This window comes from Antennarius striatus, chromosome 15, assembly GCF_040054535.1.
Source record: "Antennarius striatus isolate MH-2024 chromosome 15, ASM4005453v1, whole genome shotgun sequence".
NCBI classification, from domain to species: Eukaryota; Metazoa; Chordata; class Actinopteri; order Lophiiformes; family Antennariidae; genus Antennarius; species Antennarius striatus.
In genome coordinates, this window is record NC_090790.1 from 17963523 (window position 1) to 17991444 (window position 27922).

Sequence of the window (27922 nt, forward strand, 5' to 3'; positions counted from 1 at the left end):
GCTCAGAGTGCAAAAGAATGGTTTGGGAATAATAATAATGTTTCCAGTTTTACGTTCCACCCATGAATTGACTTTCCTGAACCAGTTAGAACAAAAAAATATATAGTTCCCAAACCGGTTAATTATGTTCCTTGTGAATATAAATAAGTAGGTAGCTTTAGGACTTTTAAATTGGCAATTAAAACATGTTATGAATATAATCCAGATTAACAGACTGCAGCGTTTACCTGTCATGAATACAACGAGGTTGTGTCTTTTCCTTGACTGTTGGTGATTTGCCTCAATTTTTATCAGCTTTCATCACACATTGAGTGAAAGGGAAACATGAGGTCAGATAAACGAAAGACCGGGGGGAAAAAACCCCCTGGTATTAACCGGTTATAATTATTTTCTGTTCCGATTCTGTTCCGGAACATTAAAAAATATAAAGTTTTCGGTTTCGTTTTCATTCCTGGCAAAATACCAAAAGTTTCTGGTTTTCGTTGGTGTCTGTCCTGGATGAGACAACACTGCCATCTGCTGGAGAGCAGCTGGAAGTCATTTAAAGCTCTCTCACTGTATTTTTTAATGTTGCAGAGCTTCAGATTTTTTCACTTTTACTTACAAAAACAACATTTAAACATGAATTAAATTCCATCAACATATGACTGGTCTCTTGTTTTTTTTAGTCAACAAGACATTTTATATAATTTATCACTGATTCATCCGGGATGATTAATGTCCCATTACTTCTGGTCTGATGCCGTGTATGTGCCGTTGACATGTTGCTGATTCAGTGGATCCATTCAGACGGGTTTATAATCAGGGTTACAGAAGTTTTGGTCCCAAAAAAACACTTTAGTTCTCTTTGTTCATCCTCTCATGAAACGCATCACAACTTTCTACTGGAACACAAAAACACAACCATACATTAACAACTGGGATCGCTGCACAACACGACTGACTGTTTGATCTTTGTTGTGATGTCACCGCGTTCACGTGAACCAAATTACGTTCAGTGTGATTGTCTTTCAGGAGGGGTGGAGGCCGTTTTTCAACGTTGCCGTCGACGAGGGACAGGAAGGAGATGAGGCGCAGGTTCATGAGGCTACGATCGCTTCTTCCTGCCCTCGAAATTTCTGAAGTTGGCGGGTCTGATCTTCATCTCTGCAAACTGGATTGAGTGTTCATGGCCTTTCCAGTGGAACCAGTTTATCCCCTGTGGGAAATGCAGGAGACAGACCAATTCATCACATCAACAGACATTTGGAAGCGATTAAATGATGGGAATGATGGGATAGAGAGTCAACAGTAATGACATCCAGCGGCGGGACGGACGCCACGTACCTTACTGTGACTGGTGTCGCCATATTTTCCCATGAGGTTGACACGATGGCAGTTTTTGTACCAGAAGGCGCCTTTGTAGGACAAGGCGCAGTTGGTGACGGCGATGTCGTTATCGTTGTCGTAGGTGGAGAAAGGGCGCCCCTGGTGGTAGGTCATGGAGTCGCCTGGGGATGGAACCCGGAAAACAAAACTAGTCTTAGTAAAAATCAGGGCTTTGAACCAGAATTTTTTGCCAATCGGTTCGTGCCGAACAGAAACGGAATTATAACGTTTCCGGTGTTGCGTTCCACCCATAAACTGACGTTCCTGAACCGGTTAGAACAAAAAAAATAAAGTTCCTGAACCGGTTAATAATGTTCCTTGTAAATATAAATATGTAGGTGTCGTATTTTGCGCACCATAAGACGTGCTTAAAAGCCTTAAAATTTCTCAAAAATCAACGCTGCGCCTTTTAACATGAAGCGTCTCATGTGTCCACTGAGTTCCAAAATCTGTAAAAATGTTTTTGTGTGACTTTAGTCAGCACTCCACCAGATCGACCATCGTCCACCGACATAGGACGTATTACGTCACTACGTACGCCAGTAGCGATGGACCAATTAGAGAACATGACGCGAGGCTACGTCCGGCACACCTCCGGTAGGTACCGGTATAGAGTACAGTATATACCGGTAATGTACCGCAGGTATGCTGTTAACCACATTTGATTGGCTGAAGACCCCCGACAATGGTGTCAGCGAAGAAACACGCTTACGACGCAATATGTAAACTCCGATTAAAGTACAGAAATAAACTCCGTTATTTAGACTGCGCCTCTTTATACAATGAGCCGAATGGTGCGCAAAATACCGTAACTTAAGGACTTTTAAATTGGCAATTAAAGCAATTAGTTTATGTACACTAGACTATAATTATAGATATGTCCCTACCCTACAGTAAACAGTACCACAGCACTACACCACTGCTTTATGACAGTTGTATCACCGTAGTTAAGGCTTATGCCTCCTACTTAGACACTACATTACATAAGACAAGAATAACTTCCACCATTTCCTTTATTGCTGAACAACAGATCTTCATTGTGCTTCTCCCGCAGCTCAATATTGCTATAAAGCGCTGGCAGTAAGGAAAACACTGCACTGAAAATGACTGCAACCAATGAGTTCATGTCTAAATCATACATTTTTAAGATTGACATACTGCAGTGTTTACCTGTTATAATTAGTGACTGGGAGACTTCCCTTTTCCTAACTGTTCCTGATAGCCGCTACTTCTCTCTGCTCTCATCCCGCGTCCAGTGAATGACAGGAAGTGAAACATGAGGTCAAATATTTTTTTCAAGAATGGAAAACCCCCCCGCTATTAACCGGTTTACAATTGTTTTCTGTTCCGATTCTGTTCCGGAACGGTTTCGGTTTCGTTTTCATTCCTGCCAAAATACCAAAAGTTTCCGGTTTTCGTTTTCGTTCCATGAACCGGTTCAAAGCCTTGGTAAAAATACATAAAAACGATGCGGAACTACAACCGTGACTCCTGCTGGTGTTGATTAATATTTGATGGATTCCGTGGAGCCGTCAGCGATCCTACCTGCCGTCCCGCTGTAGGCTCCCAGGTAGAGCTTGTAGCGCGTCCTCGGCTCTGCGATGAGGAACTTGTCATACTGAGCGTAGACCGACTCCCCGCCGTCCCTCAGGTCCACCCGCAGCTCATAATGGCTCGAATTTGTGATCTTATGGAGGTTGGTGAGACCTGTGAGAATTTAAGACGAGTGAGCCGGAGCGAGAGAGAGCTGCGAAACGACAAAGACAAAGACTCTTACCCAGCCAGAACTCATGGTGCAGGTTACCGAAGCCGGCGGTGTAGTTCTTCCAGTTCCTGTAAAAGTCCAGCTTTCCGTTCAGGCGTCTGAGGAAAACCTGAAAAGGACGGATTTTCATGAGCGTCACAGGAAGCGGTCGATAGAAACCGAATCAGAACCTTAAATTTGCTTCCGAAGCGGATTCAGAGGGTGGATTTGCTCACCAGCCATCCTCCGCCATCTGTGGTCATGTCGCAGTAAACCTGGAGCGCCTGGTTTTCCTCTCCCGCCACATAGATGGTGTACAGGCCGGAGGTGGCGTCCCCGTTCAGCAGGATCTGAGCGCAGTCCCTCGGGCGTCGGTACAGCTGCCCGACTAGAAGCAAACATTAAAAAGAAATCATCTCACATAATACCAAGATGAGGGAAATAAAACTCGCTGGGAGACGCTCCGACAGAGAGAAAAATACACTGGTGACCCGACGGCGGGATGACGTTAGCCGTCCAGGAATCTGCCTGAGAAGAAACTCAGGCAGATGTGAATCTGAAGCGTAACGCTTCAGACCAGACCGGTCTTGTGCTACAGGAACCTGCTTTATTCAACTGATCACTTAAACGCTGTCCTTACTGGTCGTGAAGGCGGCGCTGATGTGACGGCTCCTCTGGGCACCGGCGACGGCCTGCAGTCTGACCTCGTAGTCGGTGGAACCCATCAGCTGAGCCATGTTGTAGGAGGACGCCGTCGGGCTCAGCACCACCTCCTGAATCCACACGTACACAGGAAAACAAAGTTATTTACATTGATGCTTAGGTACGTTAGGGGTTCAACCCCCCCCCCCACCCCCTGTTGCGAGGATGAACGTACCCTGATGGTGCCGTCAGAAGCGGTGCAGGTGAGCATGTAACCGGTGACGGCGGCCTGAGGAGGTTTCCACGTCAGAGTCGCGCTGTCAGTTTGAATGTCGACTGCCGTCAGATCACGAGGGGGGTCCACGTCTGCAAACACAGTTATTCATCATTTAAATAGAGCTGCGATGGCCACATCCAATCAGAATGGTACTTCCTGTCACGTCCCTACACCCACCGGTGGTGAATCCGGTGACGGCGGCGGCGCTCTTCTGAGCGTCTTTCACCGCGTGAACTCCAATCCTGTAGCGAGTTCCTGGAAGCAGCGATCCCATCTCAAACTCCACCGTGTTCCCAGAAACATGCTCCACCCGGGGGGCCACTGAAAGTCGAGCCTCATCAATAAATCAAATGATCGCAGGGCGACCGCTGGATGAACTCACCCCACCCCTCCTCGACTGAATTAAAACACAGAGACGTACCTGAATCTGCAGTGCAAGTGATGACGTAGCCATCCACGGTGGCCACAGATGGTCGCCACAGCAACAGGGCGGAGGTGTCAGTGACGTTGACGGCGGTGAGACCCTGAGGTGTGTCCAAAGCTGAGGGGCAGGAACCGGATCACACGATGAGATATGTTCCGGTAACACTTTCTGCAGGCTGACTGAGAAGAGACGGACGCCCACCTGTGGTCACCATGTTGGCGCTGGGGTCGCTTTCCTCCAGACCCTTCACTGAACTGACGGTCACCTGGTACGTTTTACCTGGGATCATGTGGGATAGCAGCGCCTCAAACACACCGCCGTCTACAGTCACGACCATTGGGCTTCCTGTGGAGACCAGAAGCATTTTAGTAAAAAAAGGGAAAACATTCTCTGAGCTCGACGACGTTCTCGAGGTCAGTCAACATGCAGTTCACACTTTCTGCCACTAGAGGGCTAAGAAATCAAACGTCTGGGATTTTCTTCCTATTGATAAAAATCTGACGTGACTCAAGCAGAAATTTGAAAGTTGCATACAGAATTGAACCCTGAAGGACCTCCTACCTCCTTCGAAGGTGACGTAGGTGATGCGGTAGCTGTCCACAGGAGAGCGCGGCATGGACCAATGAACTACGGCGGAGGAGTCGGTCACCTCGGAGAAGTGAAGCCCGTTTGGCGTGCTCAGGCCTGGCAAAGAGATCGGAAGACAAAGAGAATTACTGTCAGTAAATTAGGAGCTTCGAGAACGTCATGTTTTCCAGAAGACCAGTCGTTGTTAATCAAACAGTTATGACTAAACCTCATAAATTTGATGAGTAGAACCATGGGTTGTCAGAACCTGTTTTAAGTACCTGTCTGAGCAACCCCAGTGACAGGCTGAGAGCGCTGGTCCAGCGTGACGCCATACACCTCGATTTCGTACTCCGTGCCACTCATGAGTCCGGTCAGAACCTTGGTTCGCTCGTCGCCACGGACACTGTACTCCTTAGGGTGGGCTAATCTATTGCTGTCTCTTATTTTGATCACAAATCGGTCGAACAGGTCTTCATCGGACGTCCACGACAGGCGGAAGCCGTCGGCGGTGATGTCAGAGACGAACAGATGCTCCACCTCCGGTTCAGTCTCTGGGTAGACAGTAGGAACACAAAGATGAAGGTTTGGGGTTTTCCATGGAATATTCATCCACCTGAGAGACGAGGGAAGACGGTTTCCAGGTGGCGGACAGGGTTAGAATCCAGGCTGAGGGAATATTTTTCAACCGTACACGTCCCGTCATGCTCAGTCGTCAGTTTGTATAAACCAATCATAAAGAGTTTGGGTGCATTGAAAGAACGAGATGCTTTTCATTAATGTAACTCATGTCAGTCAACAGGTTCACATTCTGGAAGAGGCTGGTGAAACTCAGGGACCTCATCAGCTTAATATTTCATGCTCAGAATGTTTGTGGATTTATCCTCTGATTCATTCAATTTTTTCGTCGGATCAATTAGCCGACATGAAAGGAGGAACTAATTAATCTATCATGTCCAATAACAAGACACAGTAATGGTAATCCACAGACATCTGAAGGAAAAGATTGAAATCATCACAACAAGCATGCTAGCTCAAAAAACTGTGATATGAAGAAACAGGAACTGGACAACTTCTGCCCGGCGACGACGCTGCATTCCAAGAAAAGCTTGAGTTAGTTCATTCTGGAGAGAGTTGCGTTATACAAATATTAACAGTTAAGGTTAGCTTCAACAGGGAGCTGAAACATTACCATCTAAACGTGGCATCAACCAGAAATACGCCAAATTGCTTGAAATCCCTCCAAGCAACTTGTAATTAGCAAATGTCGCAATCTTCAAATGACTCGGTTTTTGGGTTCGCCAGGTTGAGATGGTGAGACTTCAGAATTAGTTGACCGATTGCGGATTGACAGCGGTTGTGACAAAACGAGGCGTTGCAGGGCCTTGCCAGGCAAAGCGAGGGGTACCTGTCACAGCCACCGAGGTCAGAGGCCGAGAGAGAAGCCCCGCCTCTGACACGCCAGTCAGCCTGACCTCATAGCCAATGCCGGTAATGAGGCCCCAGATGTCCAGGTGACTTTGGTTTCCTGGAACAGTGAACTCCTGAGGCTCCAGCAGCCAGCCGGAGTCCGTCACCACTATGTGGAAATGGCTGAAGCCGCCACTAGTGGGGGGCAGTTCCTCCTCCTGCTGCATCTGCAGCTGCTGTTGCTTCACCTCCCATGACACGCGGAAGCCGTAGGGGGTTATGTTGGAAATGGTCAAGTTTTCCACTTTAGGCAAAGGAGCTGAAAGGGTAGCGTGTTTCATTTTTTTTTTTTTTTTTTTTGTGGGGGAGAGGAAACACATGTGGTAGAGGGGAAGAAGGGTGAACAACCAAGTGTGCAATTATTGCAAAAGCAAATCATCTGTTCATCCTGTGTTTTGAAGAGGTAAATAAAGAACATCTGGTCTAAATATCTACAAATTTTAAAGGTTAAAACACATCAAAACAAAAATTTGGCATCAAATTTCTGCAGAAAAATGGTTAAGGAAGGCTGAGGGCATGACGAGGCAAAAAGGTAAACTCCTAGTGGTCATTAGTGGTACTGCAGCTTTGATTTGATGTCTTGCGCTTGAATATTTCCTTTTAACAATACTTTTTAGACTGAGATTATTAACATAAAATTTTTTCAACATTAGTCAGAATTTACCTGGCATTTAAGCATATTTAATATTATATATGACTACTTCTAATCTGATCAGGTGTAGTAAAATACGTAGTACCTGTGACGGCGTGCGCTACCACAGAGGGAGTGTGGCGCCCGTGAGAGATACCGTACAATTCGATATCATAGCCTGTGGCATCCATCAGGTTAGAGATGGTAACGTTACGGGCATCACCGGGCAGCCTGAGCTCCAGCGTATCAGACTGAGGATCCGGGTCACTGACCCGGATTATAAAGCCATCAAAGTGGCCCGACACTGTGCTCCAGGACAAGCTGAGGTTATGTGGACTCACAGATGAGACAGCTATGGGCCCCAATTGTGGGACGTCCTCTGAACAGAAACAGAACACGGCTCTTCAGTCATTTGATGACGATAAATTGCAGCGGTCGGTACATGCGGTGTCAATAAAATAGTCGATACCTGTTGTAGCTACATCAAAAAGGGGCGGGGTGTTGTGGCCACCAGCACTGGCGTACAGCTTTATGTTGTACCTCGTGCTCGCTTTGAGGCCGGCCATGACCGTGGAGCGCTCGTCTCCTGGCAGAGCGCGCCCCATCGCCTGCGAGGGCAAAGCAGACTCCCTGACTTCTACTATAAAGTTATCAAAAGCCTTCTCTCCCGTCCGCCACGACAGAGAAAATCTGTCTGAGGTAACGTTAGAAACAACTAGCCTGGATAAATCAGGCTCTTTAGCTACAAGGGAGAGAAAAAAATATAAGATAGATTCATTTGTGGAAATGGAAAGGCCAAAAATTTGACTTTGACTACAGGCAAATACACAAAATCAAAGTACCTGTGGAAGCAACAATACTGACAGCATCGGTTCTGGATCCCTTGTAAGTCCCATAGAGGTAGGCTATATAGTCAGTGCTGGGCCTCAGCCCTGTGATGTCATAGGACTTTACATTATGGGATATGTTATGTTCCTTTGGCTCCATCAGCCACTCAGAATCAATTATCTCCAGGATATAACCATCAACTTCTCCTTCTGTTCCATTCCACATGACTGAAAAGCTCTCTGATGTTAAGTTTGAGATAAATAGTTTGCCAAGCACCGGTTGAGTCGCTAAAGAGAGAAATCATTATTAGTGTTTTGTGAACATCTTGCAGAAACACATGTAGTTGTATCCCATAGAGGATCAATATCTGGTCGATTTATCATGCATAGATGTGTGTAAGTATCTCATAATCACCGAGTTGATCTGTAATAGATTTTTAAAATGTACAGTTAACTTGCTGGAATTACAAAAACGTTGAAAAAGATGGTAATTAGATTAATAGATATTATTATAAACTACAGCAAATAGCTTAAAGTTTTTTTTGGGGTTACGTATGGTGAAACGATTTCAATACCTGAAACAGCTGCATAATGTTACACAACAGCGTCTCAAAGCAGAAACTAGATGTGTTTTTACATGCGGTGAGAAGTTCAGTAGTTTGCATGCAAACATGCAGCATTGTTTACACCTAAAACGCGGTGGCGTTACTGTTAACCAACTATTAGCTTTTTAGCTTTCAACCTGACATTCTGTGCAGATAGATTTTTAACTGAACTATTTCATTCACACAAACTAACAGCATACAGCCCCTCAAGGTTAATAAATTCTATACTGAATGAAGGATGATGAGATGAAACGAGACGGTCACGCTGTCACGGAGCGACGGGCTGATGAGTGGTGAGAGTTATTGGTTTGCTTTTGCAATCATTGCAGCACATCAGCGTCAAACCTCAACGATGCAGGGGACGGTAGGAGGAAGGGCTTCATGCACTTTGGTAACGAAAATGGAAGGAGCAAATCGGGACAAGGGCGAACATTTGAGGGGGCGTTTGCTTGGCTCAGTGATGCGGGACGATCACCGTGCCCTCTCTCAGCGAGACAGAAACAGTGGCTGGAGGGTAAAGAATGGTTCATGACATGTCGGTTAAGAAGAGGCAGTCCAGCGACGACAACAAAACAGAAATGAGGTTATTGTGTTGTTCTTTTTTCGTGCAGCGGGATCCACTGTGAGTGAAACAGAAAGTGTTAAAGAGGAAAGAAAGATGGCGGTCAACACGCTGCAGCGCTGCAAGTCGCGGGTACCTGTGGTGACTTCAATGTACATGGGTTCAAGGAAGGAACCCTGATGCATCCCAAACAGTCCCAACATGTAGCTGGTGTTGGGATTCAGCCCGGAGATGCCCAGGCTCAAAGCTCCACCCGACAGAGTGAGGTTCTGGCTCTCCTCGAAATTGTCCATGTTTGTTACCTCAATGACAAAGCTGTCAAAGTCCCCCCCGATGGGGGTCCAGGAGGCGGTGAAGCCGTCCCATGTGTTGTCAGACACGGTGAAGTTCATCACCGTGGGCTTCAGCTCCTCTAGTAAATAGACAGATCAGAGCGGGTCACTGAGGGGTATGGCGCCCGGAAACATTACCTCACAAAAACTCTTTTATGACTGAGTGTTTGGGCCCCAGATTAAAGGTTTAAAAACCCCCAAAAATAAATAAATTGAGAATTCAAAGGATTTGAGGAAAAAGATAACAACTTAAAAATATTTAATTTTAAATTAGTTTTCTTAAAGTATTATGTCCAATGAGTCATGAATTTAAAAAAACTATAGATTTCCTTTTGGAAAAAAAAACTCTTTACAATAAAAAGTCTACTTTTTCCTCATAATTTACATTTAATACTGTTGAACTTTTGATAAATCTGTAGATGTTTTGTGGCCCTAATACTCCACCATAAATAAAAACCCAATGTAAATCTATAATAATAAGATAATATTGAATGAAAGAGGGCTTTTGGAAAAAAATGCAGAGGAGGAACCATGAATGGATGTAGGATTATCATTCTGCTTCATGTACCTTTTGCATCAAAGTCTTTGGGAGGAGAGGATTCATTCACTTCCACCATCCCTTGTGATGTTATATCATTTTGTGAGGAGGGGGTCAAACCCTCTGTTTCATCAACACTTCCTGGTGTTGTGGTCACATGAGCTTGTGTCGCAATGGGTGGATCACTGACCACCAAAACGGGCGCCTCACCGGGCGCCTCATCAGGCGCTTCACCAGGCGTCTCACTGGGCACCTCACCGGGTGAGGGTGCCTCACCAGGCGCCTCGCCGGGCGCCAGGCTTACATTTGCGGAGGTAAGATTAAACTTAAGGTCATCCAGCAGGTCGAGTCTTGAGCTTTCAGACTCAGTAGCGGATGTGAACGGAACTTCAGTGGTTCGTGGATTTGGGTTCTGAACTGCTTCCATGTCCAGAGCAGACTGGGGGGTGACTGAGGCATCCTTGATTCTCAGTGTAAGAACATCCACAGAGGTAGGCTTTGTTGCTACGGTGAATAAAAGCAAGTTAAGGATCAAGTTTTTAGCAACCTGTGAAGAATAAACCCAGTCAAAATAAAAATATTGTGCGCAATTATCCCATTTTTTTCCCAGGAATGTGTTGCAGCATCAGTTAAGACTTTAATGAAACTTGAGTGCCATTAATTTGTGAAGGTTATAAATAATCTGATAGGGTGGAAGTACAGTTTCCTTCAAATAAACGATGAAGCCATGCAGCCAGTTTGGCGCCGCTGTAAAGAAAGTGTGGAGTCACTCGGATCCATTCAGCTGTTAATGGGATTGATGATCAAGGATGTGGGTGGAATTAGTAGATGAAGATTGGATTCATTTAAAAGCTCAGATGAAGAAGACATCAGCACCCAAACACAGATCGTCCCTTCCCTGAGGGTATTGGTATGAGGTATGTCTGAGGTAAGTCGGAGCATTGAAGCTTTGTTAGACGATTGGACGGAGGCGAAAAGGAGTTTGACCAACGTGTCATCATACTCTCGTCATGCAAAAGGTGAAAAACGTGGCTTTTCTCTTGCAATCACACATTATGATGGAGGTCTGGAAGTTTTTTTGATGAGTCTGTAAAGGACAGAATGTTGGAGCAGCCGAGCTGCGAAAAGTAAGCAGCTGGAAAAAATCTGTCAGAAGTCAGTCTGCTTTGAAGACGTAAATGTTGAAAAGCATTGCCTTTTGGGTTTAAATTTAAGGACGTTGCAAAGAGAGGAGATGGAAAAAACATCATCAGAAATCAATAGAAGATAAAAATCGGTATTATACATGCCCAAATCAGCCTAGAATAGAATCTTATACCTGTAACAGCAACAGCTTCAAGTATCGCAGAGCTCTGGTTACCGGTTATCCCATAAAGTTTGATTTCATACTCTGTCGATGCCCTCAGGCCTTCAATTCTATAGTCAGTGGCATCTCCAGGAAGCTGGACCTCCCTCACATCCCGCAATTGCGGAGAGTCTTTATATTCTACTGTAAATCTATCATAGACTTTGTGAGCCTTCAGTTTCCACGAGAGGTCAAATCCATCAGGCGTGATGCCCGAGACGGTCAGCGTTCCAAACCCATTCTCAGGCTCTATCCCAGAGAACTGGGACTCGGTGGAGTCTAAAGACACAAAACTAATGACATTGTCCTCCGAGCCTGCAGGAGGCGTCGGCTCACGGTCGTCTGGGTCTGATAAATAAAATGTGAAAGTGGCTACGAGAAAAACAGAACAGGCACAAATCAAGAAACCACATTGAGATGTAAATGTGAAGCACTTTCTTGGTGCTTGCTCATCACTTCAGACACCAAACCTGTACAAGAACATCTAAATGTCAAAGTTAAGGTTCATCATGTGCCAGTGCAAAGATAAATCAGGTAAAATATACCAATAGTGATGGACGTAAATGGTCAGAACTGTCCCCCACCCACCTGTGGTTGCAGAAAGCGTGACGGGAGCGCTGCTCTTCAGACCTCTCTCTGCAGTCAGAGTGATGCTGTAGCTCATCCCAGGAGTCAGACGAGACAACACGTAGCTGGTTGCTGTGCCTGGGATCTCCCCCTCCACAACGTAGCCATCTTTTGAGACACACACCAACCTGTAGGCGCTGACCTTGGCCTGAGGTTTCTGCCAGCTCAAGTCGAGGGAGGTCTCTGTGGACTCCCCTAGTTTGAAATCTCTTGGAGGATCGATATCTACAGAGAAAAGTATATATATAATGTAGTTTTTTTGGGGGGGTATTTGCAAGGCGAAATAAAGAACTGTGGGTAAATCTGCTGCAACATAACTAACCAGTTGCTGCATTGATGGTAGTAGGGAGGCTCTCTCTTTCATTCTTCACTGCAGTCACGCCAATGCCGTACTCCGTCCCCGGCTTCAGCCCTGCCCGACGGAGGGTTGGATGGAAAATCACCACGTGGTGCGATTGACACTATACGAGGTGTGTGTGGTTAGATTATATAACCTTGTCTGCTTTATCCGTACCAGTAATAACAGCTTTTGTGGTGTCTCCTGGTCCTGGTGGGAACAGTTTCTCATCATGAATTCCTCCAGAGATGGGACTGTATTTAACCCGATAGATGCTGTCGTCAGCTCGACTGTTAGTCCACTCCAGAGAGATGCTGCTGTCTGTCTGGGACACGGCCTGTAGGTCTGTGGGGGCGTCCAGCGCTGCAGGATATACATTTTTAAAATACCTGAATTAGCATTATGTGGAACGTGTGGGACGGGTGAGTTTTTGGACACACATCTACCTGTAGTGAACGTAGTGGTGACAGGGTCACTGGTGACGTCTCCACTCCGAGAGACGAGCGACACCTTGTACTCGGTGTCTGGTCTCAGACCGTCGATGCTGCACTGCTTGTCTGGAGGGAAAACCTCCACGCCGGTCTCGTCTGAGGGGTTCGAGCTGGGCTTGTAAAATACGGTGACCTTATCCATAGGAGCCACTGGTTGAGACCAGCTGACCAGAGCCGAGGTGGCCGTCACATCCTTCACCTCCACCTGCTGGGGGCCATCGATCTCTAGGGTAGAAATTCAGGTGAGATGAAAGGGTGAGTCAGTGGGAAATTACCTCAGTCTTTACAAAGATTGAGTGTAAAGCGCTGAGACCAAAATGCTGTAACTGTTTGGTCTCGACTACATCCAAGATGATATCAGTCTCTGTGGAAAGTACTTTTAAATTTGCAATTTTACTATGTGCGACTCTGACCTTGTGTTTTTTGATCTGTAACAAAATGAGCTGTGGGGATTAAAGAGTATGAAACATTCAACTTTACCTCTATCATTCATTCCTGAGAGCTGTCTTTAGTTTCAACTTAAACAAAGAATTGACATCAGAAACGGAATGGTGTAAAACTAGGGGGATCCTTCGACACATACTTTGAAAACTACATGGATTTTCCGTTCATAACAAAAGTTGTTGAACAAGCGTTTTAGGACGTGATATATGGAGTGGCACTACAATGAACGTTTTAGTGAGCAGACAGGAGCAAAGAGAAACACTTAGTGATTGACCTGTTCGTGCAAGGTTGAGATTCAGTGTCTGAGTAATTACTCTTTGGATAAGTGGACGTTTGCGCTGCAAGACAAGGTTTCCTAGAATTCTCCTCATTATGGTCTTTAGCTTGTGGACATTGTTTTTTTTAAAAAAATTGTTGCCAGGTGACATGTTTTTTTGTAACCTACCGCTGACAGCAGCCAGACAGCAGGAACATAAGGTACTTTCACCCGTGTGTTCTGTCACAACTTGAGACTTACTAGTTGTGATTGTTTTGGACACTTTGGGTCCTCTGGTGTTGTTTTTGATGATGCCGATGGAGACTTCGTACTCCTGTCCTGGTCCCAGGCCTGATTGGATAAAGTGGTTTTGAGAGGGTGGAAGGGTGTTCACCACTTTCCCATTTTCTTCTTTCTGTGAGGACATAATGAATAAGTTCATGTTGGAAGTTCCTGTTTAGGACGTCCACCCAAGAGACCAGATAAATGTGATAAAATGAGGTAAAGGGATGACAGTAGGCATGTTTATACTGCCTTAATAACTCCATTCATTTACATTCAGCCGGTCAAACATTGGTTTCCTCCCAAGTAAGAATATTTAAGCATGTTTTGCCAATATTTTGATTATTTGTAGCAACAGGATTCAACATTCTGGAAAACAAACTTACTTTCCTTGATGTGCAGAAGATCAATACCACATATTTGTATTAGCTTAGCTTAGCAAACCTGTGTCTGTAGACAGCTTAAAGCATAACAGTAGATTTCCTCACTGTGTAGATACTGTAATGTGACTTAATTTAATTCAGTTTTTCTTTTCTGTGAAATCCAACAATCTTTCAGACCTTCCATTTTCTATGATGATTTCCTTTTCAGGGCTGCTGACAGAAACACGCCAAGCAGACATGTATACATGATGCAGCTGCAGAGAAAATGCTTGACAACCAATACCACCCTGACAAGCACAATCACAGAGCTATTCATCAAAGCTAACACGAGGGTCACAGCAACTTATTAAAAAATGGGTAAAGGCTGCAGCAACAGCAGAACTTTTACATCTGGGTCTTATCAGATGAATTTCTGGCTCGGATTCCGAGCAGCAGCTTTACCAGCAGTTCAACGACATCCAGACCCACCTTTATTGAGTTTCTCCATATGTCAAAGCAAATTTACTAGTTAGCAATGAAATAAATCCATGTTGTGCAGCTGTTACTTATCACCTCACATCTCCCTGGATGGTTAATAAAGCTCTAGGCAAGCCTTCAAAAGCAATGCACAGACTGACCGTGTTGCGGAAATAGATCTCCCAGCCATCAAAGAGGATGTCCAGCTGGTCCCACACCACCTCCACTGAGGTCTCCCTTACTGATTTGAATATCAAGCCCTCTGGCTGTGGGAGAACTGGAGGAGGGGGAACAAAAATATATTACAAACCTTGTTAGCAGAATCACGAGTTTCACTATATACCATCATGATACCTGTGGCCACCCTCGCGCTGACTGGGACGCTCTTCTTGTTGCTCAGAATAGCATAAACCTTGATCAGATACTCAATGCCTGGTTCAAGCTCTTTTACACTAGCGGAAGTTTTGTCTCCTGAAACGGTGAACTCTTGGTGAAGACCACCAGATCTGGTGGGCACATACGTCACAAGGTACTCTGTCACCAACATCTCGTTGTTCCAAGTCAACGACACCGTGTCACTGGTGACCTCGCCAACCGTAAGGTCCTTTGGAGGAGACACTGGGGGAAAAAAATTGCAGAGGTTGTGTCTTGGACATATTTTCAAGGCCTCATTTACCACCACACAGAGCTAATGCAAACTCCAGAGCCACATCTGGCTATAATGTGAATAGGTGCCAAAAAGTCCAAATGAAACACAGAAATCTCAAAAATACACAAATTGAGGGCCTCTTTCTATATTCAATAGTTCCCCAAAGGATGAGTGGTGAGTGAAGGTTGAGAATAGATGGAAATGACATCATCTTGGACTTGCTTTTCTAGTAGCGAACACATGGAACATTTTAGGACTTGAGAGCTGCCAATGCTTTTTTCTCCTGCCCTAAACTCAACGGAGCACCTTACCTTCTGAGCAGTCCTCTCCGATGTATCCCTCATCGCAGACGCACCGGCCATTTGCACAGTGACCTTTGTCTTGGCAGTTGTTAGGACAGCTCAGTTCTGCACAGCTCTCTCCTTGATATCCACTCTCACATGCGCACCTTCCATCGAGACAGCGCCCCCTATTGTTGCAGTTCATCGGACAGACGAGAACGGAACAGTCGTCTCCGGCGTAGCCTTCCTGACAGGTGCACTTGCCCTCGATGCAGTAACCCCTGGCCAGACAATCATTGGGACAAGCTTTTTGACTGCAGTCTTCCCCGGCGAAGCCTTCGTTGCAAACACACTGCCCGTCGATGCACCGCCCGCGGTTCTGGCAGTTGTTGGGGCAGCTCAGCTCGCTGCAGTCCTCACCGATGAAGCCTGCGTGACAAACGCAACGTCCTCCCATGCACTCGCCGCGGCCGTAGCAGTTTGAGGGGCAGATCTGGATTCTGCAATCCTCACCGGCAAAGCCTTCCTCGCACACACACTGGCCGTTAACACAGCGCCCACGATGGAGGCAGCTGTTTGGACAGGAAAGCTCCGCACAGTCGTCTCCATCAAAACCCACATCACAGGCACACTGGCCGTTGATGCACTGACCTCTGTTGTTACAGTTGTTCGGGCATGCTAACTGGCTGCAGTCTTCACCTTGGTACCCCGTGTGGCAAATGCACATCCCGTTGAAGCAAGAACCTCTGCCGTTACAGTCGTTGAGGCACGTAAGATGAGCGCAGTCTTTCCCACTGAAACCGGCGATGCAGACGCATTGGCCGTCTATGCAGAAACCATTGCCATGGCAGTTGTTGGGACAAGTGGGTTCCCCACAGTCCGTCCCAGTGTATCCCTCTTTGCAGTAGCAGGTGCCGTTCACACAGTCTCCACGGTCATGACAGCCTTTGGGGCAGATGAGTTCTGAGCAGTCAAGACCAGACCAAGGTTCATTGCACAAGCAGGTTCCGTCAATGCAGCGGCCACGGCCACGACACATGTCGGGGCACTTGGTTTGAGAACAGTCTTCACCAATGAAGCCTTCTAAGCACACACAAACACCACCCACACACTGTCCCTTTGCTCCACAGTCCACAGGACATGCCTTCAGTGCACAGTCTTCACCAGCGAAGCCCTTGAAACACTCACACTTTCCATTAATGCAGCGGCCCTGGCTCTGACAGTTCCCGGGACACTCGGGTTCCGTGCAGTTGGGTCCTTTCCAGCCTGGATCACAGATGCAGCCACAGCTTTCCTTACTGTAGTTTCCATGACCGTTGCAGTACGGTATAATTCCCACCTTACCTTTCATGTCAAAAAGTAAAGAAATATACTTAAGTTATTGGCTTTCTTGGGTTTTACAACTTCAGTAAGAAAGTAACTCGACACCACTGACATCACACTGCACAAATCTTTCTTTATATTTAAAAACACACCTACCTGTGGCCTGTGCACTGCACCAGACCCCGCCACCCCTGTGTTGATCTCTCAAGGCAGACACTTCTCCTTCAAGCATCTCCAGCCGGCTCATGAGGTTCTTCAAGATAGACATATCTTCAGTGCAGCCACAGGCTTGACGAGGTATATTGATGCGGTGGGTGAAGACGATCTGGTTCTCCCCATCAACGGTGTGTTCGGTGGTCTGATGGCCCGAATGGACTGTTGCGTCTTTGGGCTGAAGCTGCACGCTCTCTGGAGAGTCCAGGTCCACCGAACACAGGGAGCTGGCAGGAACATTGACGTTATACACGTGGTTAAAAACCACGGGTTTGTCCGAACTGGGGAGGGTGAAGTTCTGTTCATCAGGAGAAGCTAGAGTCTGACGTCTGTGACGCAGTACTTTCTTCACAAGCCCAGCATTTGATGAGCTGATTAAAGCAGTCAGGAGGAGGCATCCCAGAAGGCCTGTTGTTCCCATGCTGGATGTGGGACGTGAATTTGGTGAGAATATCTCTTTAAACTTCTTATTAGAGGCCGGTCGTGGTTAATAGTGAAGGAACTGGAAAACAGACAAAAACCAGTAAAACAAATTAACTGTCATGAAAAGTTGATGCAAACAGATAAATGACTATTATTATGGATCGGAAGAAAATTACTTAAATGTAAAAATGATTTCACTGAACTAAGATGAAAGTAAACGGAATAATGGCTTCAATTCTACAATTCCAACTAAAATATAAAACAGGCAAAAACATAAGCAACATCTTGTCTTCCTCAGCCTTACAGGAGACACATTACCCTAAAATCTAGTTATAAATATAATATAAATATAAAGACAGATATTGTCTGCTTAGCTTAGCATGAAGCTTGAAAGCATGGCTCTATCTAAAGGCAACCAAATCTGCTGAAGAGTGCCTATAAAGCTCAGTGATGAATATGTTACATCTAGTTTGTTTAATCCAAATAAAACCCAGAGAGAAGAGAAAAAAAGCCTATTTCTTGTTGCTGGTTTTTATTCACCAGCCAAATCCTGAGGTAAACCAGAATCTGACAAACCTGAGAAAGAGTTCTTCATCTACTTCGACACCAAAGAATCCAACGTTGTGTTGCCACATCATAGTATTTACATATAACAAGAAACTGATACCCCATACACAGCACTCCTTCTCATCCATAGTCCAAGATGACTTCATCAGCTGGACACTAAGAACTCTATAATTTGGGGGAGCCAAACTAGAAATAATGACACCCTTCCTCAGCGTGGGAAAGCCTCTCTTGATTATTTAGTGCTGGGCTTCCAAAAGACACAAGTTTGCACGGAAAACTGAAAATCCATGGAACCAAAATTCAAGCACTGTCATCCTGCACACTGGTCCGTCCTCACACATGGAAAGATTTCTGCTTAAAGGTTTTTCACATTAACATCTGTTGCTATGTCTAGGAGGCAGAAAACTACACCTGCATAAAAGGGTCGTATCCCTGCCAGTGAAGGAAGGGTTTGCACATGCAATCAAATAAAAAAGACCTCCAGAAGGGATTCTTTTCATAGTGATAGACCAAAAAAAACAGAAAAAACATGGTGCGTCTGGATTTAGATTTTCATCAAGATATCAAGAAACCTTCATCAAAATTTCCATTGCATTTATTTGATAAAAAACTGACTCTTAGAACAAGTTTTCAAATGAAGGAGGGAAAGATCCATTCTTTGTCCAAGAACAAAACCTTCCTAAGATCGCAGCATCACATCCAGATTTAGAGAAAAATCCATATTTGTCTGAGAAGAGACCTAAAAATCTGCAGAAACAAACTCGTTCCTTTGTCTTCCATTGCATTCTCAATCTTACTTCCACCCCTCAACCAGAAGATTGACGATGCATTCATGCATAAATCCCATCATAATTACACATTAACAGGATGGAAACATTACATAAGATACAGAATTGTCTAAAATTCAAACACGGATACCTCAATCAGTCCAACTCTGATAATCGATGCATTACGAATCTTAAGTTTAAAATATATATTCATAATTCAAAGTATATTTTAATTCACTTCAAGGTTATACCCTGCATGACTGATGAGAACAACCTAGATTTTCCATGACTGACACCACAGTGCCTTTGAAATGAAGGAGCTAGTATTGCAGGGGAAGATCCCTCTCTTTTTTCTTCCCGTTACTGTTTGACCTAATCTTTTAACCTCACCTTTAATGCAGCTCCACACCTCAACTGTTCCAAACACGGGCGTAAACCTTTGAGACTTGGACATTCACAAGTATTTGAACATGTGTTGACCTGCAGGATGAGGTATGCCGGCTTTAGTTGTAAATATAACAACTTAATCTGTTGGTGTGTTTTGCAAACTTACACACAGACCGATAATTTATAGTCTGAGGGGAAAAGATTTAATCCTTAAATATCCTCAACACTTGCTAAATACCAGTTGTCTAAATTGATAAAATATCCCTACTTTGACTTTTTTAACAAAAAAAGGTTTGATTATTGATTAAACCATTATAACCTCTAAGTGGTTGTAGTTCACCAAGGATATTTCTTTGGTCTACAGGACATATAAAGCTAAAATAAAAATAACCTGTTCACTAAGCTATACTCCAGAATTGCTAATGCTTTACTATTCTTCCCCTGTGCTGGCGGAGAGAAGGGAACTTTCTCATGTGGAAAAGAGAAACCGGGAATGTTGGCTCTGCAGTACTGACATCTGTTTTGCCTAGTCAAAGAAAAAACCTGACGGTTTGGTTGACATAACGTCTCTGTTGCCTTGACATCAACGTTGATCGAATCTTTAATTTACTGCCTCTTATCGTCTCCGTCTGAAGTAGCGCTTCTGGCTCCCGGAGGTCAGCCTCATCTCCGTTTCGCACGCCACCGTCACATCAGATCCATAACAACACCTGTCTGGACGCTCGTCTGATGAAAACCGTTTGTGACTGACTGGACCTGTCAGGATTCTGGTAGGTGGTAGATATTGATCTGCTGCATCTGTTTATACATTTATCTGTGATGGATTTGCATCAGATCTGCCTGGTAACAGCTGGAAGTTCTCTGAGGGACGTTCACTGAACCAGCACTGATGCCTGGCAGGAACAAGAGCTTTAACACCTCGTCAGACAACAAATATGTCAACTGCCAGTGTCTCTGTCAAACCAAAACTTTGTGACCTAATGGGGTGAAAATGTAATTTTTTAAAAATAGATTTGTGGCTGCCCTCCCCAATCAACAGTTTGATTCATAAGTCTTGTATTTTCTGAATTAAGTTGCAAATACTCAGATCATTTCATTCCTAATTTCTGTTCATAAACACTTCAAATGAGCAAAGACAAAGACAAAAGCAACATCTTTGTTGTTTTCCTCTCTGCCTCTGTGGCATTAAGCCATATGTGGTCGTGTCGCCTTCACCTGTCGACCAATGAAACAAGGTGACATCATCAGCAGGATGGCATAAGCAGAAATGTCAACAAAACAAATTTGAATTTTGCTGCAGGATACCAAGAGAAAACATCCTTTCACTGATGACTGAGACTTTAATTAGATATATCAAGGCTGAAACGGATCCATGCAGACGCGGGCAGGTATGAGTCATATAATCATATAGAAAAATTATGCTGTGTAAAATTCAGCATCCTGTACAGACGTAGAGGATGCTGTTGCAGCATCCTCTACGTCTGTGGTTAATTTCCAGGTTATTGAACCTGGAAAAAAAAAAAAAGTGCCTCATTTTACATAAGATGCAAAGGTGCATGATGCAGAGTTATGCTCAACCTCTGCCTCTGAGTTTAGAGGTCACACAAAGGGATCAGGCGCTGGCGAGCCCTGGGGGAGCTCCAGCGACCAAACCAGCTGTCCCGTCAGAGAGACACCTTTCTCCTTCTGCTGCTCAGATATACAGTAGGTCAGGACACCCAGCATATAACAGGTAGACTTTAAAACTAACCAAACAGCTGTGGATCAGATCTGCTGCTGAAGATATGACATCGATTAAGACGTTTGAATTATTATTGTTCAGTGTTTCTGAGCAAAAGTTACAACTCCAGGAAGCCAGATTTGGATTTTAAATTAAGGAGAGTTGATGGACTGAATGGATTCTCCATGATGGAAAAATGACAGTGAAAAATGACTCGACAAAAGGTAATGTGATGCATCCGCAGACTCCAGAAACCTCACAGACAATGGGCAGTTTTTTTATTTTTGGAGTATTGATGTACAACCTGACAGAGATGGAGGGAATGGTCCTGGCATGAAGCGCGCTGGCTGCAGGCCCTTCCTAGACGACGATCAAAGCTGTGGATTGCTCTTCCACATGTTCGTTCCCCCAGCAGTCAGTCATAACCTCTAATCCTGCATTGGCAGCTGTGTGCGCCTGACTGACGAAGAAGTTCCAGTTCACACCAAGTGTATATACTTCCAATAAACTCTAATCAGAACCTTCTGGTGCTGGAGTAACCCGAGCTAGACGATAATGTATTCCTAAATGCAAATTACTCTCATGAAGCCAAAAAATGCAATTATTTAACTATTCTCACACTGAATCCAAGAGATTCAGAGGAATGAATGAATGCGTGATCTTACCTGTGCCGGTGCAGAAGACGATGCGGATGAGATGAAGCGCTCCTCTTCATGCATTCAGTGAAGACAGGAAACGAGGATGCTCTGCTGCGTTGTCTCGTCTCTCTCGTCTCTCCTCCTGCAAGGTAGCAGCTCTGTCAGTCCTCCCTCAGCCAACTCCTTATCTTTTCTTGCTGCTCATTGCTCAGGATGAGGTTCAGCTCCTTCACCGACAAAAGGCAGAGAGTGGAGGAGAGAGAGAGAGAGAGAGAGAGAGAGAGAGAGAGAGAGAGAATGAGAGAAGCAGAAAGGGAGGGAGAGGGAGAACCGGGGGAGAGTGGGAGTAAATTTCTTTTAAAGTGTGAGTGGTGTTTAGGTCAGACCCCCATTACTTAAACTACAACCCTTAAATAGCTGTGATTACCCCTTCCTCCACAGCCCTCATTCTGTTCTTTTTACTGTAATAGTGGATGCAGAGCCGAGACGCCAGCGTTCCTGGGATTCATGACAGAGCAAGCAGCTCTTGCGGTCGTGCAGTAAAATTAGAAGGGAAAGCCGGGAAAAGTGAAATCAGCGAGTAGACAGCCGGCAGACGTTTCCGTTTGCAATAATAATTCAGGATTTTATCGTTTTAATGATTGAGGGTGAAGGATAAAGGATGTTCTGCTTTCAATTCAGACCAAGCTGATGCAGTGAAATCTGCCTTTAGTCTTCCCATCACCAGTTCTACTCATTTCCACCCTTGACATCAATCCTTCAGGTCGTAAATGCTCATGCTACAGCGGTTGAAAAACATTTTATTGCAAGTACTTTACATTGAATGAATGCCCTTGATCGAATATATTCAGTAACGATTTGCTTAAATTAATAAAAATGGGAGTGAGGTCAGCGTCTGACTCTGAGAAGAAATGTTTCCTAACTGGTTACCTTCTCATTTATTTAACAGACGGACAGGAAACAGTTCTTAGTTCGATTTAGGCCTAAAGGAAAGCCCTGAGCTAATATGTAATATCCGTTTCTCAGCCCCAAACCTTGCAGTAAAACTACTTTTGGTCTCAGCTGGTCAAACTGGTCACCATACGGATGCCACCGGGTCTGAGATCAGTCCTGAATCAGATGAGGGTTAAAGCTGCTTAAATCTTTACCGTGAGTCTGTGAGGCCAGTTAAGACGGTCAAGGGATGCTGGATGATTGTCAGCTGTTCATAACGTGTTTAGAGGACTTTAAGATGAGACAACAAACATCATTATTGAATAACATGTTGGTATTTAATCAATTAATCACTTTGTGTAAAATATATTAAGTGAAAGATAATGGAAAAATCATCTTTGAGGTGAAGTGCTGCTTTGGGTGTATTAAGATTTGACATGGGTTTTTAAAGAAAAATATATACAGAATATATTTTTATTTTATTTAAAAATATACTGTGTGTGTGTATGTATATATATATGCAAATTACATATATATATGAAAATTACATATATATATATATATGCAAATATATATAATAACACACACACACAAACACACACACACACACACACATATATATATATATAACTTTTATGTTATATTTATGTTTATGTAACTTTTCTGTTATAACTTTTATATATATATATAACTTTTATGTTAAACTTCTGGCCACAAGAAGGAAGAGCTTTAAGTCTTAAATTAATAGATACAAACATGATCCTGTCTAATCCAGAGACAAACACAGATAAGAAGATTTGTCACTTTTCATTGTCTGTTAATCAAGTTGGTCAAACAAAGCCGAAGCACAACGACAACAAGTGGCTTTAAGTCAACATGAAGTTTAAGAGAAAATAACCTAAATATATGCAGAAGAGGGTCAAGTTACAGTCAGGGGATAACCTCATAAAATCTGTCACCACCTATTAAATCAAAACTTCTTCGTTTCAAGAAACCCTGGGGATCTGGTCTGAATGACAGCCCTAAAAATGAGCGTGGAACCAAGAAAATAGGTCACAGCGTGGCCCCGTTTTCTTTTTAACCCTCTACATGTGTTTTACATGTAATACAAGCTGGAACCGGACCCGTCTGGGCCAGCTGTAAAACATTTGAAGGCAATTGTTCCTGCAGCACGAAACAAAAAAAGGCAGTCATGATTACAAAAAGACAATCTGAAGGAAGCCAAACTGCTAAATCAACAAGATCAACACCCAGTGGAGCTTTAAACCGGCTGCTAATGTCAAAACACTCATGTGTTTACATTGATAAGTCATCGATAATAGCCAGGTGTAATCTTTATTGTGTTTATTATGTTTGCATGTTTGCATTTATGAATGATTGTCTGATATGTCGATTTATTTCAATCTTTTGACTCCATTATAATCCCTGAATGAAAACTAAAACTTTTTTTGTGTGTTCGTGTCAAAAGAAACAACGCTCCAACAACGGGCCTCTTTTTATTCTCCAACACTAATTCTCTGTCTCCCGTTGGCTCACCAGCTTCCTTTGAAAACTTAGCATGAAGCTAAACATTTATTGCCAGTTTACACTTGGTCATTTCCCCCCTAGAAATTATGGTTGATTCATTCAGATGGTTTTGCACAATTTTCGGTTTTGAACTCTGTAATCTCGACAGGCTGAAACTGGCATGACAACCTGTCTCCGGTCTGACCTTTGGACGGGTTGTAATCACAGAACTCAATTGCTTATGGGGATTTCAGGCTTAATGATGTGTACTGTGCTTGTTTCCAAACATTAATGATAGCAAAAGGTTTCTTGTATGTCTTACGTTGCCAAGCAATTAAAAAATGAAAAAAAAAAGTACGCCTCAAATGGGAAAACATTGAAATATCAAACTGTGCCGATTTTACAACTAATTACACCAGAATAAAGAGTTTTGTATTTAATTATTATAATTAAAGGGAACCAAACTAAAGAGTCGGAGCAGCAAAGTACAGAGAAGACAAAAGGAAATGCTGTTGTAAATATTTTGTGGAGGTAAAGTAGTTGAAAAGATTGAATTCTGTTTAAACAGTAAACTAAATTAACAAAGAAAAACTCAAATAACATTTATCTACAGTCAGAAAAAGAAGAAGCGAAAAGATTCTTTACATTAAGGTGCTGAAATGTGCTCAGGAAGAAAAGTCGGCACGGGCAGATCTTTCTGATCAACTATCAGATCAATGGACTCATCGGGGAAATCTTATTGATGACCTAAAACCAAGCAGCTTTGTCGAAGAGCTTTTTTTTAAAATTTGAAACTCACATTTCATTTTGTTGAGATCTGCTTTCACTTTGAAATATTAGTTTCTTTTACTATAAAATCATTCATTATTAACTACATAAATTGTTATGAATCCATTTGATTGATTATTTGAATATAAACTCAAAATAAACTGAACATTAAATAATAACAGGATCATAGATCAAGACGGAAGAGTAGCAGATCTGTTTTGGAGTATTTTCTATCAGGGGTTATTATCGACAGATTTATTATTGACAAGCTGTCAGGAAGACAAACAAAATCACACAGAGAAAATCTTAGGTGACATCATTGGTTATAACCATCATCCAGGATTGAGGATTACAGCTGATGACAAATCTAAGACAATTGATCAACTTGATTACACCTGAGGTTTATATAAAGTGAAATAATGACAACACGCTCCTGTTTAAGTACAAACACTTTTTAAACGACAGCAGTTGCATCTTCTGGACTCAATAAACTTAAACTCGACGTATCCTCATGTGACATTACTTCCTCATCACTCTACCACTGTCAGCCCCAGGCCGTGTTGCGACAGTGAGCAGACCGTAGATGTCACAGCTCGCACAAACATGAACTAATATGGCCCTGAAGGCATCACAAATCCCTCTCCGGGTGCTCCTGAGGCTTGCCAGCATCTGTGAAAGCTTCTGATTGCAGCGACTACCAAGAGTGGCTTCAGCCAAAAAAAAAACCCCCACAGACATCAAACTCTGCACACAGATTTCTTTTGGTAGAACTAATGAGCTTGTGCTCTTTAGAGATTAGAGGATTTACACTTCCAGTTCTAGTTTAGGGATTAGAGCGACACTGGTGAATGATATCTATGGAATGTGACCCATTGTTAACAGCTGTGTTTGGCCGGGTTGAGTTACAGCTTAATCAACCACAGGGCCTGATATCCCTAAGAAGATGATCAGTCATTAGTTTCTGCAATTAATGTCATAGGGGTAAGAAGAATTAGAGCCCTGCCTTCATCTTTCATAAAGACACATATTTATATTTCAGTTTGAACTGCAGAAGCTCCGATTAGCTGCACTTAATGGGGTTGAAGCTGCTGCACAACGCTAGCATGCGAATACATCTATGAAATTAAGGGTAAGATTTACTGAAGGTTAAAAAAGTTTTATAAATGCCTAATTATGTTATAGCAATGCATTGCGCTACATGCTAATATGGACATATTCATGATGGAAACGCGACAGAATAGTTGTTTATTTTACAGCTGATTACTGATGGTGATGAATAGTTCATTCATCACCAGAAGAGAAAATCCACTAGAATGAGTCCGAGAGTGTCGACTGAGATATTCATGTTGAACGCCGATGATGATGTCTCTATTGGTGCAGCATTAGACTCTAATCCTCTTTTGAGTGTTGACATTCATTGCTAACAGAAATCTCCCTGTTGGCACAATTCGGCTTCTCTATATTTGATTAAAACTATACGGTGGACGTTTTCTGATGGTGAATACAAATATTTCTCTAGCTGACTCATGCATTTGGGATTGATTGCTTCCATGTCTTTGCTGAAGTTGACCTTGAAACTTCATGACCTACAGTTTTGATGCTTGTCCTCTATAAAACCTCCCTGGTGTTCAGGCCTGTCTCATTTCCCACAGCTGACGCTTTCCCGTCGGAGGAGTTGGATCTTCTTCAGAGGCTACTCAGTCTGGACTCCGTTAGTGGCGACTCAGCGATTTTATGCACACAGCTGCAAGAAGGCCGTGGTCTCAGTTTGGACAAAAGCACATGGAAAATGTGTGGGAGTATGAAATAATAGCTCTCAGTCCTCTGATGTGTTCAGACGGAGGTCAGTAAGTTTTTATCCATCAAAGCCAGCCTAATATCATGTCTGTGGTGAGTCTATAAAGACATGTTAAGTAATGAAGCTTGAACTCCATTCTGAAGGATTTAACTTATGTTGAAGCTTAATTCATTAATAACTTGTGTTTCAATCGTGAAACGCACAAGAAAGCAGGACTGAAACTTTCTGACGACAAAGTGGTCACAAACCATTCATAAAAATGTCCCCCCACCACCAAAAGGACCAACCTCACTTGCTCAGACTGACCCAAACAATCAGCTGTTACCATGACAACTGCATTGCCATCTTTTTGATGTGTGCGACTGTGGGAGGTGGGATATTTCTGCAGCGGTTGTGCGTGAATGATTTTTACATGGCATTACTGTCGTTCTGCTGACAGATTGTACTTGAGGGACAGTCTGGAATGTATTTAATAGAAAAGATGCTGATGTTAGCAAATTAAAGAGGTCATAGCGAGCGCTGGCACACATGATCCACACAATTACCATCAAATTTGAATGTAAACTGGAAACTGATGCAGACATGACCCTGATCTTCATAGTTTGTATGGGATCTAAAACTTTAACCACACTCATGCATTCTAACCTAAAGACATACTGGTAGAATATTTCTTCTGTTGGTCTTGGGATATTTGACATTTGACCCCCAGTCTGCTCTCTGACACACTTTCTGGGTTGAATTTATGATCTTTTTTCTATTTGGCTGAATGTCTCATCCATCTTCATGAGAATATGACTCCTGTTTCCAGAACCGTGGTGAAGAAAACAAAACCTCCAGCGGTGAGAGTGAAATAAAAGTGCAGAGCTCAGGGAAGTAGAGCAGCGTTGCCTTCTGTCTGAACCAGATGTGCTGACAAAATCAAGCAGCCGCTATTTTCAACAACTATTAAACAAAAGATGTTTCACTACAGCTGTGGGACAGTTTGGTGTGAAGGCAAACATAAAACATCAAGAACTATAAAAAAGTCACTTTTTAAGAACCATACAATTTAAAAACTAAAGATTTTTCATATCCATCATAATGGATGCTTACTATGGTTATTTTGTGAGTAAAAAACTTATTATAAATACCTCAAAACGTGTAGACAGGCTTAAACAACTGGGATATCAGTCCACTAAAGGATTTGTTATGGCTTTCCCTGCTGTCAGATTATCTGCAGAATAAGATCAAGTTTAATAGGATATGGTAAAAATCCTGTCCCATGTACACAATCACTTTTAGGACTTACAGCAAAAGATGTTTGTCCATCCCAGGTTCAAGTCCATTGGAAGAATCTGACCA

The 27922-nt window shown here is 43.5% G+C and overlaps 1 protein-coding gene across 5 annotated transcripts; it reads right to left on the reverse strand.

The window, feature by feature from the left end:
* Nucleotides 1-550: 550 nt before the first annotated feature.
* LOC137608161 (tenascin-like) lies at nt 551-27731 on the reverse strand. 5 transcript variants are annotated; one of them, XM_068334272.1, is made up of 30 exons: nt 27712-27731; nt 21604-21803; nt 17018-17576; nt 15569-16882; nt 14963-15226; nt 14770-14885; nt 13749-13902; nt 12743-13012; nt 12474-12659; nt 12282-12371; nt 11921-12184; nt 11306-11704; nt 10018-10491; nt 9254-9529; nt 7966-8238; nt 7593-7865; nt 7230-7502; nt 6431-6751; nt 5304-5576; nt 5017-5139; nt 4657-4800; nt 4453-4572; nt 4209-4352; nt 3990-4120; nt 3753-3885; nt 3349-3500; nt 3146-3242; nt 2914-3075; nt 1327-1490; nt 551-1198 (listed from the first exon to the last, which is right to left on the reverse strand). In XM_068334272.1, exons 3-30 carry the CDS (start codon nt 17493-17495, stop codon nt 1088-1090), a joined length of 7179 nt encoding a protein of 2392 aa, XP_068190373.1. In that variant the 5' UTR covers nt 17496-17576; nt 21604-21803; nt 27712-27731; the 3' UTR covers nt 551-1087. The 5 variants fall into 5 exon arrangements, with proteins under 5 accessions (XP_068190373.1, XP_068190374.1, XP_068190375.1 ...); XM_068334273.1 differs by lacking the exons at nt 21604-21803; nt 27712-27731 and adding an exon at nt 21243-21340; XM_068334274.1 differs by lacking the exons at nt 11306-11704; nt 27712-27731.
* Between the last annotated feature and the right edge of the window lie 191 nt (nt 27732-27922).

What these genes read in the sequence shown, in the direction of transcription:
- LOC137608161 (XM_068334272.1), bottom strand. Translation starts at nt 17,495, where the DNA reads ATGGGAACAACAGGCCTTCTGGGATGCCTCCTCCTGACTGCTTTAATC. An exon ending in CACTGGGGTTGCTCAGACAG is followed by an intron (nt 5,140 to 5,303) that starts GTACTTAAAACA and finishes TCTCTTTGCCAG; the next exon opens with GCCTGAGCACGCCAAACGGG. An exon ending in GCACCATGAGTTCTGGCTGG is followed by an intron (nt 3,076 to 3,145) that starts GTAAGAGTCTTT and finishes AAATTCTCACAG; the next exon opens with GTCTCACCAACCTCCATAAG.